The sequence below is a fragment of the Drosophila busckii genome, chromosome 2L (genome assembly GCF_011750605.1).
Source record: "Drosophila busckii strain San Diego stock center, stock number 13000-0081.31 chromosome 2L, ASM1175060v1, whole genome shotgun sequence".
Classification (NCBI taxonomy): Eukaryota; Metazoa; Arthropoda; class Insecta; order Diptera; family Drosophilidae; genus Drosophila; species Drosophila busckii.
In genome coordinates this window covers 7,238,517-7,257,829 of record NC_046604.1, presented here as the reverse complement: position 1 = coordinate 7,257,829, position 19,313 = coordinate 7,238,517, and the positions used below count along the sequence as shown (strand labels likewise).

The 19,313-nt window shown below is 37.3% G+C and overlaps 1 protein-coding gene across 1 annotated transcript; it reads left to right on the top strand.

Annotated features, from left to right (window-relative positions):
* The first annotated feature begins 18,317 nt into the window (after window positions 1–18,317).
* Window positions 18,318–19,289, top strand: LOC108603014. The gene has a single exon (XM_017991414.2). The coding sequence runs from the start codon at window positions 18,459–18,461 to the stop codon at window positions 19,287–19,289; it is 831 nt and encodes a 276-aa protein (XP_017846903.2). The 5' UTR covers window positions 18,318–18,458.
* The last annotated feature ends 24 nt before the right edge of the window (window positions 19,290–19,313 follow it).

The window sequence follows — 19,313 nt, the reverse complement described above, 5'->3', positions numbered from 1 at the left end:
GCCAAGTTCAGAATGCGGAAGAAAGTAAGTATAAAGAAGTTCTCAATAATCAATCGGAACTTTCCCAAACAGGAACTAAACAAATTTTAACAGTTGCTTTTTTAAACAAATGCTTTATATAAATGCTTTGATAACACAATTGGCCAAGGTAGGGAGAGGGCATCAACCTTCCCAGTGCCTCGAAGCCTAAAAGTATATTAAAAAGTTGCTTACACTCAAACTTCGCTTACTTGTTAATGTTTGTAGTTGGTTTAATTTTGGCGAAGTTTGATTGGCCCATAGGGTGTCTGAGATTTATGTCTGATGGATGGACTATCTTCATCGTCTTCTCAGGCATGCTGCTTAGCTACCTGACAATTAAATAGATTTGAATAGCCCACAGATTTAAGCAAGTGAAATATTCCCCCAGTTCATTGTGCACTTGCTGGGTGCATAATTCTTGTAAGACGCTGTAATAATCTCAGCATTTTCATGAGCATGATTTGCATTGGAATTTAAATGATGTCACGCATATAATGTCACTCTGTCTGCACTTGTCTGCTGCTGTATGCATGCATGCATGTGAGTGTGAGTGTGTGTGTGTGTCTCTGTATGTGTGTGTATAAATATTCAAAAAGATTTCGCATGCGGCGCACATTTTTGAATACATTTGACAATTTTCTTTATTTTCATTTTTTTGTCATTTGCTTGGGTTGTTGTTGCAGCATGAAAGAAATGAGAAATATTTGCATTTACTTGAGTAGCAGCGACGCCAGAATGCAAAAATGTAATTTCCATGAAAGCGCGCAGCCTCAGACCGTATCCAAAAGTGGCTGCAAGTGCACAGGCATGCCCAACCATGAGGACCCAGACCCAGGCAGCAACAACAGCAGCTACTATTGCTATATCTCTAGCCCTGATTTGCCCGAGCGCAAGGCTTGGGAAGTTTCGTAGGCGGGGTAAAGTTTGCCGTCGTCAGCGTTGGCGTCAATTGTGCCCGACATTTGCATGCTGACAGCAGCTGGCTGCTGTTAAAGTACTAGAGTTGCAGCGACACCTTCCACCCCCACCCCCCATCGCGTCCTTGAGTCCTTCTCTCAAGCAGGGCATGCTTGTCGCATTGCATGAAATATTTGACTTTTGATTAAAGCGCCAACTCAAGTGCCTGCGTAGCACTCTGACTTTCCCAAGTCTGTGCCGTCTCCTAGTTTCACTTGTCTTTCAAATGCATTTCATATTGTGTTGCATAATTTTGTGGTATCTAATGTGCATGTGTATGGGTGTGTGTGTGTGGGTGAGCGCGCGAAAAATGCCAGAGAGACAGGCAAATAAAAAGTAAAATAAACAACAAGCTGTGCATAGCTAGAGTGCCTAGGCCAAATGCAAACATTTCTTAGAAGTTAACAGCAAAGTTTTTCTTTGGCCCCCTCTTGTTGTTATTATTGTGCGTCATTTGTTGTTGTTATTGCTTGCATGTGGCAATGTCTGTTATTGTGTTCCTATAGCAAACAATCGAGTGCGTAGAACTATGAAGTGCATGTACTTGCTGAGAGTTGATAAGGCAAAACTTAAATTTTGTTCAACTTTAAACTGCTATTTGACCTTTATATTTCTTTCAAAACAAAGTTTTTAAGATGAATATATATTTGAAATTAAAATTTGCCTATTTATTGTCACTAGATTCACAGCTGAAAATAATGTGCATATTTTCAAATTTTTGCTTGCATGCCTTTATTTAATTCCAGTTAGATTTAAAAAAAGTATAAAATATATATATTTGTAATATATACATTTTTTATTACGATATACTACCATAATTGTTATATAATTAATACATTAATTTAAACGCTCAAACATTTATTTTAAGTTTTAAAATGTAAAAGCTTCTTTTAAGGATGTAATTGGATAAATTTTATAGCTGATTATATTTTCGTTTGCAACAGGTTCGAGTGTAGAATCTCTGATTAATATTTAAATATTATTAGTTTCTGATATGATATTGGAATCGGGTGTTTCTTTTCAAATTTCCTATTTAAATCAGCTTTAACATTTTTAACTTTTTTAAATAAATTCATTGAGCTTGTCAATGGGAACATTTCGCTTCCAAGGAAGTATTGATATCGCCAAATCTGTTGAAATAAGATTTTATATACATATGTATATATAATCTTTATAAAGCTGCTGAATCAGCATTTCCTCGGCTCAATTCGTCATTATAAATTCCTTTTAGTCAATAAAATGTAGAAATATATATAACTGTGCTTAACTTTTATTTATATTATAACATCATTGAGAGATGAGCGTGAAAAATCTTTGAAGCTAGCATATTAATTGGATATCTTATATATATTCTATGGAGATCCTTTTATTGTTTATATATTTTCTACCATTAATTGTATTCTACATAAGAAATCTATATAAGTTTTAATTATAATGTGCCAAGCTCGCACTTGAAGGCATTAAAGCAGCAGCTATCACTGCATATTATACACACAAGCACACACACATATACACACACATACTAAATACAGGAGCATTGCGTAAACATGCTTATTGCAGATTTGTTGAAGCATTGCGACGAAAAATTAATCATACGCTCTGATTGGCAGCACAGTCAGTAAAAATTTCAAATACGCTCAGCAAGGAGCGCATAAGAGCGAAATCGAGAGGGTGAGGGGTGTGACGGAGGCAATTTAACCACGAAAAAGGGAAATATTATTGCGGAACAAAAAGCAAATTAATTTTTCATAAAAGGCAAACCGCGTGCCTGGCTTGGCTTGGCTTGGCTTGGCTGTTTGCCTGCCCGCCCGAGCTTTAGCTTCAGCTTTAGCATTTGCTTCTGTGACGGCGACTGGTGTTTTTGCTCCTGCCGCCGAAGTACGGCGTAAACAGAGTCTTGTTACGCTGCCGATGCCAACTGGGTGAGCCAAGGACGTATAGCATCGCATCGCTGAGGGCATTACACGCTCACTCACGTATGTACCAAAATGGTTGTGCACCTGCACACACTTGTGGAGGAGTCGCAATTAATTTTCAATGCACGCTTTATGCCAGTGCCTGGCTTTTGCGCATGGGGCACTAACGCTGGCTGGTCCTTGTTGCCCCCAAGGATGCACTGGCGAGTGCATGGAGGCGTGATAATTGCCATGCCAAATAAGAAATGAAATCGTTAGCTGACTCAGGGCAGGCAAATGCAGTCAATTCAATGCTCAGGACAAAACTTGATCGCACTGATGGCGCTCTGACTCTTATTCTCACTCACACACACAAACACACACACACTGATGGGATAATTAATGCGCCTTTCATGACGTTCTTGTTCAGCAATTTGTGCTAATTATCTTCTTAATCAGCGGTGTGAACACAAACGAGGACTTTTCGTCTTAACTTGGCTTGAGCACACTTGTAGATACACTTAAATAAGTTTTACTTAACTCATTTATTTTTTACACTTGGGTTACTGAAACTTTGTTGCAATTTTTGCTTTTTCCAGAAGCTGCAATTGTTGTTTCCGAATTTATTCAACCGATCAACAAACTTATGTAAATGCTGAACATTTTTTTTAGAACTAATAAGAAACTTAAAATATTTTATTTTGTATTTTTAATAATTTTTGTAATTTTATGAACTATATTCTGAAAATCAAACATGAATTAGAAAAAATATATAGAAGTGACTATGTTATAAACTGCTCCTATAACTTTCCCCATAACTGTCCACAGTAGATTTTCAATATATCTCATATATTTTAGTGTCTCTAAATTAGCAGTGGAAGCTTAACTATCGCTTTCAGCTTAAACCAAAAACTTAGCTTGAATGCTTTGAACTCAATGCAGATTAGCTTACGCTCTTGAAACAGTTAAAAGCTCATTCGCAACAATTGTAGCCCCCGTCTGCAAACCGATAGCTGGTCGCCTGGTTGCCAAATTGAGCGCAAAAGCCTTGACAGGCGAGTGAATGAAGCCGGCAGCTCAATGCGATTGCAGCTCAGGTATCATCAGTTCCGAGTCGCTTCAGTTTGAAGTTTACGCCGTGTGACACTTTCTGGTTGTGTGGCAAAGCAAAAAAGACAAAAACGAAAAGTTAAAACTGTTTTGGATTCGAGAAAAACAAAAAAAAAAAAAAAGAACAATGATAGTGTGTTGAATTTGTCGGGGGTTTGAGTATAAATCGAAATATTATCAAGATGCCGGCGGGTCGCTCGTCCCATTTTACGTCGTCTCATCTGCTGTTAAATTGCTTGCAAAACTCTTCAACATTGTTGGCGTGAGTATGTGTTACGTTGGCGCCTTGTAGACAACAATTCAAGTGCTTCTATTTTGAGTAAACAAGTTTTTATGCCATTTATTTATTAACAATTGGTAAAGCGGGTTTATCTATCACTGACATACCTTGGAAGTTAAGTATGTTGGATAAATGCAATCTTCAATTATTAGCTTTTCAATTCTCAGTTGTGCTTTCTCAGCCTATTGGTAGTCATATTGTTTCAAAGTTGGCAATAGTTACCATTTGTATGAATTGTGGACATCTAACTCACCCAAGATATATAATTGTCTTTCCTTGTACAATCAGAAAGTGCTAGAACTCATCGGTATATGTCGCTCGTAATCAATAACAGGGTGACAGCTAACTACTTACAAAAATAAAAAAAACAGTATTGTCCCTTTTGAAATAAATAAAAGAGCTGAAATTCAAAAATATTTGTATTTGTGCTCTTGTGAACATTTTTCAAGTTCATTAAAATAAGTTTTCAAATATATTTTGATTCTGTTTAAGATTTTTTTAGAACTTCAATAGATAGCGTATACATAAGTCGAGCATACTCAATTCTCTCGGATACTGGGAGCTCTTGTTTGTTTACCTCATGTATGAAATTTATGTTCTACTATATTGGCCTACCAAATTTGCGTGTTTGCCCTTGCTTAACTTGTATTTCATTTTGCTTCAACACCCAAGCACACATACACTTACACACACGAACACACACACACACATGCAGAGATGAGCATAAATAACATAAAAATGAAGCGAATTCAACCTCAAAGTTCAATTCAAATAACCACTCAATAGATCTAACCAAGAACCCAGACCAGGGCAGACCAGACCGGACCGGACTGTTGCCAACTTTTTCGTATTTCATGTGCATACGAAATGGGAATGGTAGCCACCACCACTGCCGCCGGCTGTTGGGCGTCAATAGACGATGAATTTAAATATGCCCAAATTGAGTATTGGGCACGTAATAAAAAGAAGAAGAAAATAAAGTTAGCAGAGTAAAAGGACCGTTGGCAGCAGGGTCCAAGGATTGCTTGCAGGCTTGTGTTATATATGAGCGTTGGCATCGTAAATAAACCCTTTTTTTACTTAATCCAAATTCGTCCCCGGGGAACAATTTGTTACACAATTTAAAGAAAAGGCAACCGAAGAGAAACACAGAGAGTAAGAGAGAGAGAAAAATAATACTAAAATGCTGAAAAGATGCGCCAAATATATACTCAACGCTGTGTGTGCTGCGCTCAGCTGGACAAGCATTTAGATTTTACAATATATATATACATATATATACATATAATATGTATAAATGTGCGTGTGTGTGTGTGTGCGCACCGGGGTCAGCACGGCTAAATGTATCTGCATACATTGTCCTTTTTGCTGCTGCAATATTTTTGCCATAAAATATTTATATATACTCTGCTTACTCTTCTGCCAGCGAGTAATAAGGTTTTAAATTTCTATTTGGAAACACATTTTTGATATGCTTACAGCTGGAATATGCGGCAATAAAATTTAGCCTCGGACAACGTCGAAGTAAAAGGATACTAAATGGTTTAGTCGAAGGCCGTTGCGTCGGTCGCCTTGGACACATTGCCTTTGCTGCCGCCAGAAGCATGAAGCATGATTTGTCGCCGAAGCTTAATTCAATTTGATGCATAAATTATGCAGCAACTAAAGAGCATTCATTGCTCAAGCAACTATGAAATTATATAAATAATTTAAATAATAAATTTGTAAGCCCATCTGACCATGAGATTGTTAGATTATTAAAGCATACTTCGTAGCGCAAAAATAAAATGTTCCTCCAAATACTTATATACTATATATTAAGTTTGCAAATAAATGAGTTTGATTAATCTAGCGCCTAAGTGGCAGTCTCAGCAGCTATTATTAAGTCAACCCCTAGCTGCTTTGTTGGCTGAAGCTGCCATTAAGGATAATAATAACGGCAAAAACAACAGTGAGCTGTAAATCGATTGGCGACTTTCAAAAATTAGCGGAAACGGAAGCCAATCAGCAGTCAACGGAAACCGCATTGTGCCGCAGTACTTCAATTTCGTGGCTTCGATTATGACGAGGCGCCAGGCCAAGGGCCTTCAACTGCCTCTTTCACTCTCATGCATTCGAGTACAGTTACAGTTGGTAGTTGCAGCCAGCTTTTTGGCTTTTGTGGTCAGTGCCGAAAATAATGGCCAAGAGCCAAATTACGTTTCCGCCATTCAGCAGCGTTAGCGCAGCCGTTGCGCTCTGTTCGCTTGCTCCGGAAATTGTGAAAAATCAACTCGGTCAAAGAGCACACACATACCAACATATACACAAGCACACACAAAAATACATATAAAGAGAAGCTATGGTCACGGCAAATTGACTTTCATAAGGAAAATGACCGCTTAACGAGCTGATTTTAATATATATATATATATATATGTATATATAGGAAACTTAAGCCAATTTTGTTTTTTACTTTTAAGCAAGTTTACTGCACATAAAGTTTGTGTTGCTTTCGTTGCTTGCAACTAATCAAAAGCAGAAATTATAACAAGAATGCATCATAGTTTGGCGCAACCAACTTTTCGATACACTTAGACCAGAGCATCGTAGCATTTTCAAAAATAAAATACCAAATATTGTTTTTTTAGGTTTTATGGCCCCTGAGGTCCTGTTGCTCCCATGGCTCAGTTGTATTGCTGATCCATAACATATTTACTTTATTGGCTATGCCAATAACTTCTGCACAACTTCATGACACCCTTTTTTATTTTTTTGTATAAATGACAAAGTGTAAACAATTGGCCAAAATGTCTGCGTATTTTCATAATGAAATTCCGCAGCGTTTAATTATTTCAAAAGTATTTTTTGGGATGGCGACTTTAGTATGAAAGTCCATTGAACTTGACTGTTGAAAGAACTTTTGAGCTGGAGTGGCAATATGTTTTATAGAAAATTATTTATTTAATGTGTACTACTCATGTAAATGCTTCACGAAAGATAAATTAGTGGATTGATGGATATTAGTACAGAGTTAGGAATGTACCTGGTAGGAACTTAAGTATATGCATATTAATATAAGAGATCAGTTTTCCTATTCACTTATTTCGATTAAAAAAGATTATTAAGGTAAACAAAAATTCAGGGTCTCTAGATATTGTGAAGACCAAAAAATATAAGCGCCATGTTCCATAATTTGACTATCGAATTTTAAATCTATAATTCAAAATATGTGTGCATTTTAAAATATTTAAATAATAATATTTACTCGTACATAAGCTTGCTATCCACATATAATGCAAAGCTTCGGTAGCTCGCCACGCACCTCTCCTAAATATTCTTATTGGAGTGAACATGTTTTGCTGCATTAAAATCAAATAAATTGCAAATAACACCATTGCTACTAATTAGTGCTTAGCTTATTTATCAAATTTTTATTTATTTAAAAAGTAAAAGCAATCTTTAATTCGAATTCGGAGTCCTAGCGTTTATGGACTCTGAGTTACCCACACATACAGAAGAAGAATCAGACATGGCGAATCGGCTAAGTTTGTTTTGCTGAGTCTGGCCACGCCTCCTTCTGCCTGTTACAACATATTCGTGATAGTAAGATCGCAATAACTTTAAACCATGTCCCATGGCATTATGCGATCTTTAAAACCTTTACTGAGCAGATAAACAGATTAAGATGCGTTTCAAGTTTCAAAATGCTTTGCCAACCTAATAAATTTTGCATGTAAACATGATGTGAGTGTCACTAGGGAGACAAGGACTGCACACTTATCTTGATAGCATATCCTTTGCCATTCAGCATTAGTTTCACTCCTTATCAAGCATTACGTGAGCGCACGTATGCGCTTTCGTTAGCCTCAGCTAAAGCTGCGTGCAAATCCCAACTAGGCCATAAACTATATTTTGTAGAAATATTAGGAAAGCTGCTGCCAAGTTGAACACGTGAGCAAATGTCAGTTGAACTGGGCAGCTGTTCAACTGAGTTCAGCTGGGCAACTGTTGCTGGATTTACATGTTTGTTAATTAAATCAAGCAACAATATGAAAATTTGAATTTGAATGCTATTTAAGCTGCCAGCTTGTTAAACTGTAAACCAGACAAAGTTGATGGCGGCAGGGACGGCTGAAATTAAATAAGTTAGGGCAACCGCTAACGAGAAAGGTGTCTGGCACTAGGAATTAATGTGGCGGTTATGTGAAGCCTCTGGCAACACGGCTGCGGCTCTGCGGCTGCACAAAGCGGTAGCTCCAGAGACGGAACAAGCAACGGAGCGGGGCAGGGCGGGGCGGGGCGAGATGGGAGTAGTGCTGTCGGATATGAAAGCTAGTGCCGCGTAAAATTGCAGGAGCACACACACCATGTGTTGCATGGAGTTTAATCTGTTTAGGCAACACGAGCGCCTGCCAACAACTTGGAAAACTTCTGCCAGGCAAACAAGGTAACACTAACTTCGACTGGCAGTTCAGCTACCCACAGTTGAGTGGGCGTGTGAACACACACACCCATAGCCACACACACGCACGCATACGCACAAATAAAATGCAATAAACGCGGCAAATGAAATACAAGCAGCTGCTTTAGTAGTAGTAGAGGCATGAAAAAGAAACCGTCGCTAAAAATGTTGCAAGTTTGCTTGCCACCAGCGAAATGCGTTTCCCGTGTCACAAACTCAACGTGTGAGAAAGAGAGAAATAGAGTGTGTGTGAGAGAGATAGAAAGAGAGTATGCCACATTTAATTGGCAATATTGAATTTAATATTTTATTAAGCATTAATAGCTGCAGCTGCCAAAGATTTTAATTAATATGTTAAACTGTAAGAATTCATTTGGGCTTCAATTAAACGCACAAACATATATAAAATAACATTTATTAACATTTTGTGCAATCAATAAAGTAGAAGCCACAGCAGCCGCTGCTTTTGTTCTGCATTGGCAACACTTTCATTTGCGGCTGATTATTTCATTCAAATTAATGTCATTTCATTTACAATTTTATTGCAGCAACAGGCTTTGTATTGTGTTTAAAATAAAGGCAATCATAATTATATTAGATAGCATTTATATTTATAATACTATAATAAATATGCCGAGCATGCTTGGGCAACTCACAGAACGAAACTTTGTTTGTGTTTACTTATAGAATTACTTAACTATTTTATCTATGAACAAGATTAATTTATTCGGTACAATTATTTTTACAACAAATTGGGGTAAACATTTCCTTTCCTTTTGAAATTTGTGATTTCTTTAAGTAAAATTTTCAAATTTTTTATTGCGCTTAGCTCTGCTTGATATTTATCTATAGGGAATTCAAATTGCGCATAATTATGTATTTACTACATTTAAATAGAAGGTAAAAATAATCTCTACCTTCTGCTTTTTAAAGACTGTCAATATTATCATCAAACCTATCGGCACCTCGCGCTGAAATATTCTATTCTATTTTGCTCAATTTTTATTATTCAGATTACACTTCGTTATATATTTCAACGTATGTGCGAAATGTCTACTAGACAACAGCATTATTTATGTATGTAGCACGATCAATTAGTCTTTTTTTTTTTTTTTTGCTAAAATTGCAATCCGGCAATTTTTATTGAGTTTCAAAGTCAAGCGACTTCTCCGCACAGAATTTACTGGACCTTTTGTTTACTTTGTACGTTTAACAATTTTACTTGCTGGGCAGTAAAATAATTTAAAAAATTGTTTATATACACATCGGTGCGTATAATGATTACTCTACATATGTAGTATATGTTACATAGCTTATTTGTATATTGTAATATCCAAAAAGAAAGAAAACTAATGTGTTTGACTCTTGGGGGTTGAATATCAGGCTTCCGCTATTTGTAATATTCGTAAAATAAAGTAGAAAGTGTATATTAAAAATTCAACAATAATCTTGCTTGCGTCTTTTTGTAGCTTTCCTGGCACGTTGCAAATAGATATTAGTTGGGTTAAATACTGTCATACAACGCTGCTGCCACTTGGATACTTAACCAATTAAATGAGCTAACCGATCAAAAAGGCTGAGACTCACACAAAATGAAAACATTTCGAAAATTTATACGTATACGTTTTGTGGCATATAGAATTGGTGACCGTGATCAAATGAACTAAATATGTTATTTATAGCGTTAATCTGCAATTTTCGACTAAATGTCAATTATTCGCTGATTCGGCCTATAGTGCACTCACCGAAGATTGAGTTTCCTCTCACTATCCCAACGGGCGTGTTGTGCAATGAAGGTTAAGCTCAGAATTCCTGATCCTTTCCAGAAGGCGTTTAGCTAAATTGTTCATCAGGGAAAAGTGCAATTGTCTTTGCTAATTAGAAGCAAGTTAATAACCAAGTAAATTGCTTTTGATAAGTTTCTTCAAATTATACATTTTAACGTTGACACGCCCATTGCCATAATAAGAAGTAAGGTTAAAATGGCGCGACTGCTGTTTGCAGCTGCAGTGCCCGGCTAGGTTAATTAAAGTCAATTCGAGTAAAAATTTTAATTACACGAAAAAAAAGCAAATACGAATAATAACGTAAGATTAAACGAAAGGCCATTCCACAGAGACAACAATTTAGCCATGTTGCTGGCACAACTTGGCTAACTGGCTGGCAGGCGGGCAGGGGGGCAGGCGGGACAGGCAGTCGACAGAGTAGGGAGCACAGGCATTCAGAATTTCAGTTGTGTTTGCGCAGCCGTGAGTAAAAAATTCAAAAACATAAACGGAAATTACCGCAAAATAGAAACCACAGACCCTATGCATACCCCTCCTGAACTCACATACACACATACAACATAAACAGAGGACACACACACACAAACATATAGAGCGAGGACAACAATTTTGCTGCTGACTGTGGTCCCGCAATCTAGCAGGACAATCTTTTGATTAACAGCCATTTTTCGGGGGGAAATTAGTTTTTATGTTTATTACCTGAGCCATTACATCGCTGATGCTGATGCTGGAGCTGGAGCTGGAGCTGTTGATGCTGCGGCGAGGGCACAGAACATGAAAATGAACTTGTTGAGAGAAAGTTTGAGTTTGTTTTTCGCTACCAACAGCCGCTGGATATGACAATCCAATTCAAATTTAGAAGAAAAAGCGTGCACTGTAAATAGTTTGCAACGACTATTGAATACACTTTTTGGCTTATGTGCGAAATTTGAATAGGAACTGAACTGAAAGATTAAATTCTTTTGTATGACTATTTCTTTGGTTATACCTGTGGCTAGAGTATAAATGATGTTAATCAATACTTGGTAGCAGTCCGGTCGCACTTAATTAATGCAAATGGTAGTCAAAGTAATGGCAGTCGTTGATTTTAATTTAGATTAGAGACTTATTATGTAAATGCCGTAAAATCGAAATGAGTAAACGAACTGTACGTTACGTTGACTTATAGGTAAGCATGCGCTTGCCCTTATCCTCTGCCCTGCTGTGTCCTGCGTCCTGTTGTCAACGACAGTCTGCAAATGGCAATTAAGCAATTAAATTTGTGTGTCGAAAAGTTTGTGCTGGACGACACCTGGCTGTGATTTTTGGTCATTATCACATGTTATGCGAAATTAATAAATGCCGAGTTCATAGCAAGTTGACATTTTAATTAACTAAACATGGCAACGTGGCCAAGCTCTACAACAACAAGCATATAAATTAAATTCAGTAGCTTTTGCAGTAAGCGCATTTCGGTCACAGGACCTGTCCTAAGCCGGCTGAATGTCCGTAAATCAAAGTGCATTATTTGTCACACAGACGCACACTCACACACATGCACATGGATGCGCATAATAATTTTTGCACCTGGCCAAAAATGTAAGTTAAGTAAGAATTGTTGGCAAAAGTGCCTGCAGCACATTAAAAGATTTGTTGGCATTGAATGATTTATGCACGAAACGCTTTAATTGAAAGCAAATATTTTGCTTCACTGAGCTTTACAGCAGTCATTTGAAAATGCATAGATCTGCCATATACCATAGCAGCAATTTTAATTTATTGTAAAATTCTCTTGCCAAAATATAATTCAACAGCTGCTTATCAAGCTACAAATTTCTGAATACTTTTAGTATATTACAAAAAAAGCACAGCAAATTTTTAGTTTTAATTATTTTCTTGTTTTCAACTTTAATATGTTAATGCATTTTAAAAGCATTTGTTGTGTCGATAAGCACTACACAGTTTGCACCTGTTATAAAAATAATTTTGCAGACTTGCATTAAAAGTATTAACCATTTGTATTATTTTTATGCAAAGCGCCCTACCATTTCCTCTTCCCCTTGCGCATTTGCATGCATAATAAAAAAACAACAATGGAGCAATGCTTTCAAGTGTAATGATAAATGAACGCAAACTCTGCACATAAATCAGCGGGGAGGTGGACGCGGGCGGGTCGGCAGGGGTTAGCTGCACCTTCGCATTGGCCGTGGCTATGATGCTGCTGATGGGATAAGCCCCAACTTCAGTTCAGTTCAGGCGAGGCGAAAACTAACTACAAACAGGCTTGCCGCTGTCGGGCAGGCGGGCAGACCGCATCTCTCACACGCCGCACCGCCAGATCCTTTCTTTGGATGATTTAAGCGCCGTGGTGGCTCGACTCCAAATGTGTTGTGGGAAATATGCATAAAAGCAACACCGGTAAAAAATAAATACAACATATACATATACATATGTATATACTACAATATTTTTAATTTTTCACATTTTTTTCACGTGAAAACGCAATGGCAGGCAACGACAGGCGCAAAAGGTGCAGCGGCCACGCCCACAGATATCCCACAGCGACCACACATCGCGCCAACTCGCCCGGAAGCAATCCAGGAAGGCACCCATATGAGCCATAGCTCTGGCTATAGCATCAACACATTTGCAAATATATATTCGCAGTCACATTCGCATGCACATTTAAAAAAAGAGAGAGAGAGAGCGAGGGAGAGGGAGCATCCAACATTGCCCTTTTCACGTTGAAGCATTTTTATTTATTTTCCAATGCACTTATGAAGGGTGTCTTCAACTTTTGAAGGTCTTGGAAACATCTTGGAGTCAAAACTTTGAAAAACACACAGTTGAAATGAAGAATAATAATACTGCTTACAAATCAATTTCTATTATACATAGATACAAATATTAATTTAGTTTTTAGCAGCTCTTAAATAAACGCTTGATTTTTTTTTAGTTCTTAATCTATTGAGTATCTCTATACTTTTATTTCTTACCACAGATAACTGCTATGTGAAGCGAACGAAACAGAAGATTTAAATTTAAATCTTTAATATTTATATATTTAATAGTTGTTAAATCAAAAATAGTTGTAAAAATAAATGCATTTATACCAATTATATTCATATATTTGGATTTATAGTAAGTGCATCTTTACTTCGTTTACGTCCGTATTTCATATCTACCATGTTTTTATTTGAGATATTTTTTGCTTTGTTTTTTTAAATTGCATTGTGAATAATGTAGTGTTAATTCTCGAGAGTGCCATGTACCCGGTTTTATGGGTTTAATGCCTTTGTTTATTGGTCTGCAGCTGCATCCAAGCGTATGCCCATCTGGGACTCTGAGAAATGCGATCCATATAGCACACTGCCAACTGACATTTGATAAGCAAATGCCCAGCGCCCAAAATAAAAATATAAAATGTTAAAAGTTTTATTTCACATTATTAACGATGGCAAAATAAAAGCAAGACATAAATATCCATGCGACATATCAAAAATGGAATGCAAAACATTTGTTAATGGCCGCATGTCACGAGTGGCGTTGTCATTGTCATTTGCTATTTGTAGCTCTATCTGTATCTTATTGGTGCAGAGACAATGCGGTTTATTTATGAAACTGACCGACACTTAAATCGATTTTTTATCGCCTTTCAACACGACAAATTTTTTGCCATAAATAAATTAAATTGCTAATGGACAATCAATAATTATGATTGACAGCATTGTCTACCCCGCATAAAGAATGCGTATGAATTTTCAATTCGTATTCAGATTCACATTTGCATTTGTTTATCAATTAATAGGGTACGGTAAATGTATCTACCATACATATATGTACATATATATATCAAGAACGTCACACGTTTATCAAATGTACGAAATCAGATTTAACAAAAATGTTATGTTTACAAGTTGATTGATTGCGCCTTCATTTTACATTTAAGAGCTTATTATGTTTTTTCTGACAGCTTCAATTTCATCGTAAATGTACAAAATGCATTGGATTAAATTTGGTTACTTGGACTCGTTAGTTTAATTATTTAACCCTCCGATGAGCGTTTTGGAGCCTTTTCGGGCCTTTTCTATTTTTAAATATAGATAATTCCTAGTTCGTCCGAGAAAAATTAACGATAGCTAAAATTCTATTTCTTAATTTAACTCTTGTGCATCTTTTAAGACATATTTCAAGATAATCGTTCTATTTGTGTCTTCTGTATCCTCGTTAGTCATCGGACTACATAACAACAGTTCAGTATTTGTTTATGTTAGTATAAAAAAATAAATTCATTTTTGTTTTTATATTAATAATAAATGAAAATCTATTTAATAAATTTGATTATCAATTTTACTTGTATACAAGGACTTTACCGCTGGAATAAACGTTGGAATTTGACTGCTAATCCGAGAGTTAAAAATATTTTACTTCAGCGTATTTGACCAACTTACGCAAATATAGAAGGGAAGATAAAAGTTGGCATATGGGAAAAAATATGTTAATGTTTTTATTAAATATTGGTGTTGAATGCTTAAAAGTAATTAGGTTATAGTAGTAGTGTGTTTAATATGAATTATTCACGATTCGAAAAAGCGTCTCCATAACCAAAATAATTTAATAATAATTCAGTTTAAAAAAAGTCAGAAACAAATTAGATGCAAATTTAAATTTAGTTCAACTTGAAGTTCTCTTTGCTGACTTGGTTTTGTTTCTATTTTGTACATATGCTTTTAATTTATATTTTTGTTTAATACTGTGACGTCTTGCTCAAGCCTTAAATTTAAATTTGGATATGCCAGTCAACCAAAAATATTTTCCACAAATGCTTACATTGTCAGCATTTTATGCCGAGACAAATTCTCAATGTCTGAGTGCCAGATTGGTTTTCAATCAGAAATTTCAATTAAATATTTTTAGCTTGCTGGCTTTTCTGTCTGTTTGCTTTAAAGCTGCAACTAATAATAAAAAGTGACAATTGACTTTCTGGCGTTTAAACAATTTTTCGTTCCATACAGGCAATTGTGTATTTTTGTTTAAAGTTATCCTGACTTAACAGCTCAATAATAAAGACTACGATTAAACTGAAAATCTCACAAACATATGATATTCCCGCCTGGCAACATTCACTCGCCCTCACACACACACACAAGCATTTAACAATTTTACATGTGTATGCGGGCTTACACATATGTGTGTGTGTGTGTGTGTGTGTGTGTGTATCCAATTTGTGTAGCATATGGCACACAGATGTGCACAGGTTCGTTTGTCGAAACCCGAATAAACAATTTTAATAATTTCGTTTTATGAAAATTGCGCTCGGGTTAAATGATTCGAGAAGAATGCGAGCAAGCAAGACTCATATCGTTTAATGTGCTTTTTTGCTCTACCCCTGCCCATAACGCAGCCCTGCCATCAACTTCAATTCGAGCTCCGACCCCAGCGATAACACCCACCATGTCCTGGTACTTATGGCATTGTTACACTGGAAAAACAAATACAAATTAACATATTAACAAACAGCTTGTATATTGATTATATTGATAATTAAATCAATGCATTGTCATATCCTATTTTATTTCCTTGAATCTTAAGCTTTAAGTTTATACGAATATTTTCTTCAGTGTTTGTGTTGCTATTTTAATGTGGGCAATTTACTCGATAGTTATGGCCTACACAATTCTACGCAAACTATTTAAAATCATTAGAGCTGAAATATTTGTTGTCTACATAATCAGTTTGGACTATCTAGCCAACTCGTCTCTCTTTTGATTTTCGAAACTAATCAGAAATCGATCGTTGCAAAATGCCTTTCAAATGAACCACTAATTGCCAACAGTGTGTGGGAAAATTATTATGCCAGCAACATTCGCAAACTAATCAAGAGGCGCTTTGTATAAGATATACATACGTCTACTAGCATAAGGGTAGATTTGCGTTGGGGTGGGGGTGGAGAGGGTAGTTTGGATGCGTGGAAAGTAATTCGCTAGCTAAGAAGCAATTATCACAGATAGAAAAGGAGTTTTGCGCTTGTTTTGAGGCAAGTTTTAAGAATAACTTTTTTTTCTTGCTTTTTCTCTCTCTCTCTCCCTCTCTGGCTATCGCTTTGTCTCTATCTATTGGTCTGTTTGTGAAGCACGTTTATCAGTGGGCAAGTTTTTACTTGGGCTTCCTTGGCCCCTTGCTTGGCTGGCTCATTGTTAACTTTTCTGCCTTACTAATGGCTATCAGAGATAAGTACGACTACAAGCCAAAGTTTTATTTTGTAAGCAACGTTGTTAATCTGTTGAGTGTGTGTGTGTGTATGTGTGTGAGTGGGGTAGGAAAGAGATGAGTGCTTTTAAAAAGTTATCAGCCAGCGTTCAGACCAAGTTATACCCCGCACTGACTTACGACTTATGTATATACCATATGTATGTTAACCACAGACAAACACACCCATTTACATAGTGTGCTAATCAAGTGGTGTTTTGTAGCATTCTACAGCTTGATTTGTTGCCAACTTGAAGCGTGCCACGTGCCACATGTGTACATATATACGCCAAAAAGTTTTTGGCCCGCTTCATTTGCTTAATCAAGCAAACATGCCACATTAACTATTCCTGGCGGTGGATTTAAGAAAATAGGAGAGGCTCTTATTGAAATATTTGTAGTAAATACTTGGCTATAATCACGTTGGCATTCAAGTGAAACCTTCAATTTACGAACATTTTAATTACTGAAGGAAGAAAAGTGGAATAGAGGAGTATACAATAAATACGAAATCAGGGCGAAATCAAGAAAGAATCCAAACTTCTTTTCCAGGCAGATATGGTAAATTCGAATTAGAAGTAAAGTATACCCTACAAATATATTATCAAATGAGTGTCTTAAAATTAAAAAGTAAGAAATATCCATATATAATATTTTTGATATGCCCAACTCTAGCTACTCCGACAGTATTTGCAGGTGCCAAACGACCTCTGCGCGTGCCCTTTAGAGAAACCTAACCTAACCCAATATTTCCAATTTCTTTTTCAATAAATCAACTGGGACTGTTTCTTAATTTATGCATTTAAAAAACCATCAACAAATTATTTCTTTTTTATTAAATTTTATTTTAAAGTGAGGTTACTAAGTGAAATAAAATTCCGCTGAAAGTATTTCCGCGGTGTCACAGAACAGAAATTATTCCGCGGAAATTATTCTGTGGCACAGCGAAATGAAATTGAAACGAAATTGAAGCTGAAAGTGAATTCTATGGCACCACAGTATATTAATTTGAATATCGACATGATAAATAAGATGTAATTAATTGATGCATATTATTTATTAAATATGAATGCTCAAATGGAAGATGACAGATTTATTTTAAACTGTGGATGTCTTGTTTGCTTTGCTTATTAAAAAGTTCAGAAGCATTTCAAAGATTAAACTTGCACACAAACTCATAAGTAGACACTTGTACATATCTGTGCTTGAAATTTATTGCTTTGTGTACTGGCTCAAGCAGGCAATAGTCCTTTAGCCAGATTGTGTATGATGAGATTATTTGAATTACCTTTGCAATCAAATTGACACCACGTAGACGAATGCATATGGTATGCACGTATGCGGACTGTGGACAGACCCAGAATCAGACAGAGACGGAGACGGCGACATAGATAGAGATGGAGAGTTGTAGCAGCAAGCAGGAAACAGACAGCGTCAGGCAAATGCATTTATGAGCGGGTGGATGTGGGAGAGCGAGAGGCTGGCTGCTGTGCATATGCTGCTGCTGTCAATGAGGACACTTTACATTATTTATACAAGCATATGTAGGCACTGACTGTTAATTCAAATGAAATATTCAGTAAGCCCGAGAGCACACAATACAGTGCAGCACAGTTAAGCTGAGTAGGCTGTTAATTAGCAGTAACAAGGCTTTATAGTCAGTCGGCATTTGTTGAGCATTAAGTACAAAACGTAGCAGTAAATAAATAAATATATTCATAATCAGGCCGAGTAGAATGTCTGAGCAAGCCCTCAACGAGTCCTTTGAGAGCGGCATTGAGCGTTTAACTGAGGACGAAAGCATGCTCAAGGTGTTAGACTTGAGCCAGCTGCAGCGTCAACACAGCATTGTCTTTGCCAGCGCCCAAAAGCATGTGGCCGAGCTGGAGCATCTGCTGCTCAATGTAAGCTCCGGCTGGGTCAAGCAGTTAAGCAAGCCTGCTGCTTTGCAACCTGCTCCGTCTGGCCCTACCACGCCGCAGGCCTATCGCTTCAAGGACATTTACGAGCAGCGCAAGCGGCAGCAGCAGCAAAAGTGTCTCGAGCAAGAGCGTGCTCAGCGCGAATTCCACAGTCGTCCCATGCCCAATTTTCGACAAGTGCATCAGCAGCTACTCACCAAGCAAGTGGCACATCAGTTCACGTGCCCCATTACGCCAAATGTCCTAAAGAAATCCTTGCAGCTGCAGTGCAAGCGTCGCGAGCAGATCGAGCAGCAGCAACAGGCACAACAGTCAGAGCAGAAGTCGCGTCCCCAGCCCAAATCTGCGCGCATGGCTGCTGCTTTGCTACCATTGCAGCCCAGCAATGCGCCCATGCGGCACCTGGAGGTGAAACCCTTTCGTTTTTCTACTGAACTGCGTGCTGAGCAGCGAAAACTCTTCAATGTGAAGGCTCAGCAGCTGCTGGAGCAGCGTCGATGCGACCTGGACCAGCAACGTAAGCGCGCCGAGGAGGAGGAATACCAAAAGCAACGCCAGCTGTCCAACTTCAAAGCGCGCCCCAATCCCTTTAAGAATCAATTCCAAGCAGTTGCTTCAGCTCATGTGTTTTATGGCGTTTATTGATTGCTTAATTAGTTTGCTGCAAAT

What these genes read in the sequence shown, in the direction of transcription:
- LOC108603014 (XM_017991414.2), top strand. Translation starts at nt 18,459, where the DNA reads ATGTCTGAGCAAGCCCTCAACGAGTCCTTTGAGAGCGGCATTGAGCGT.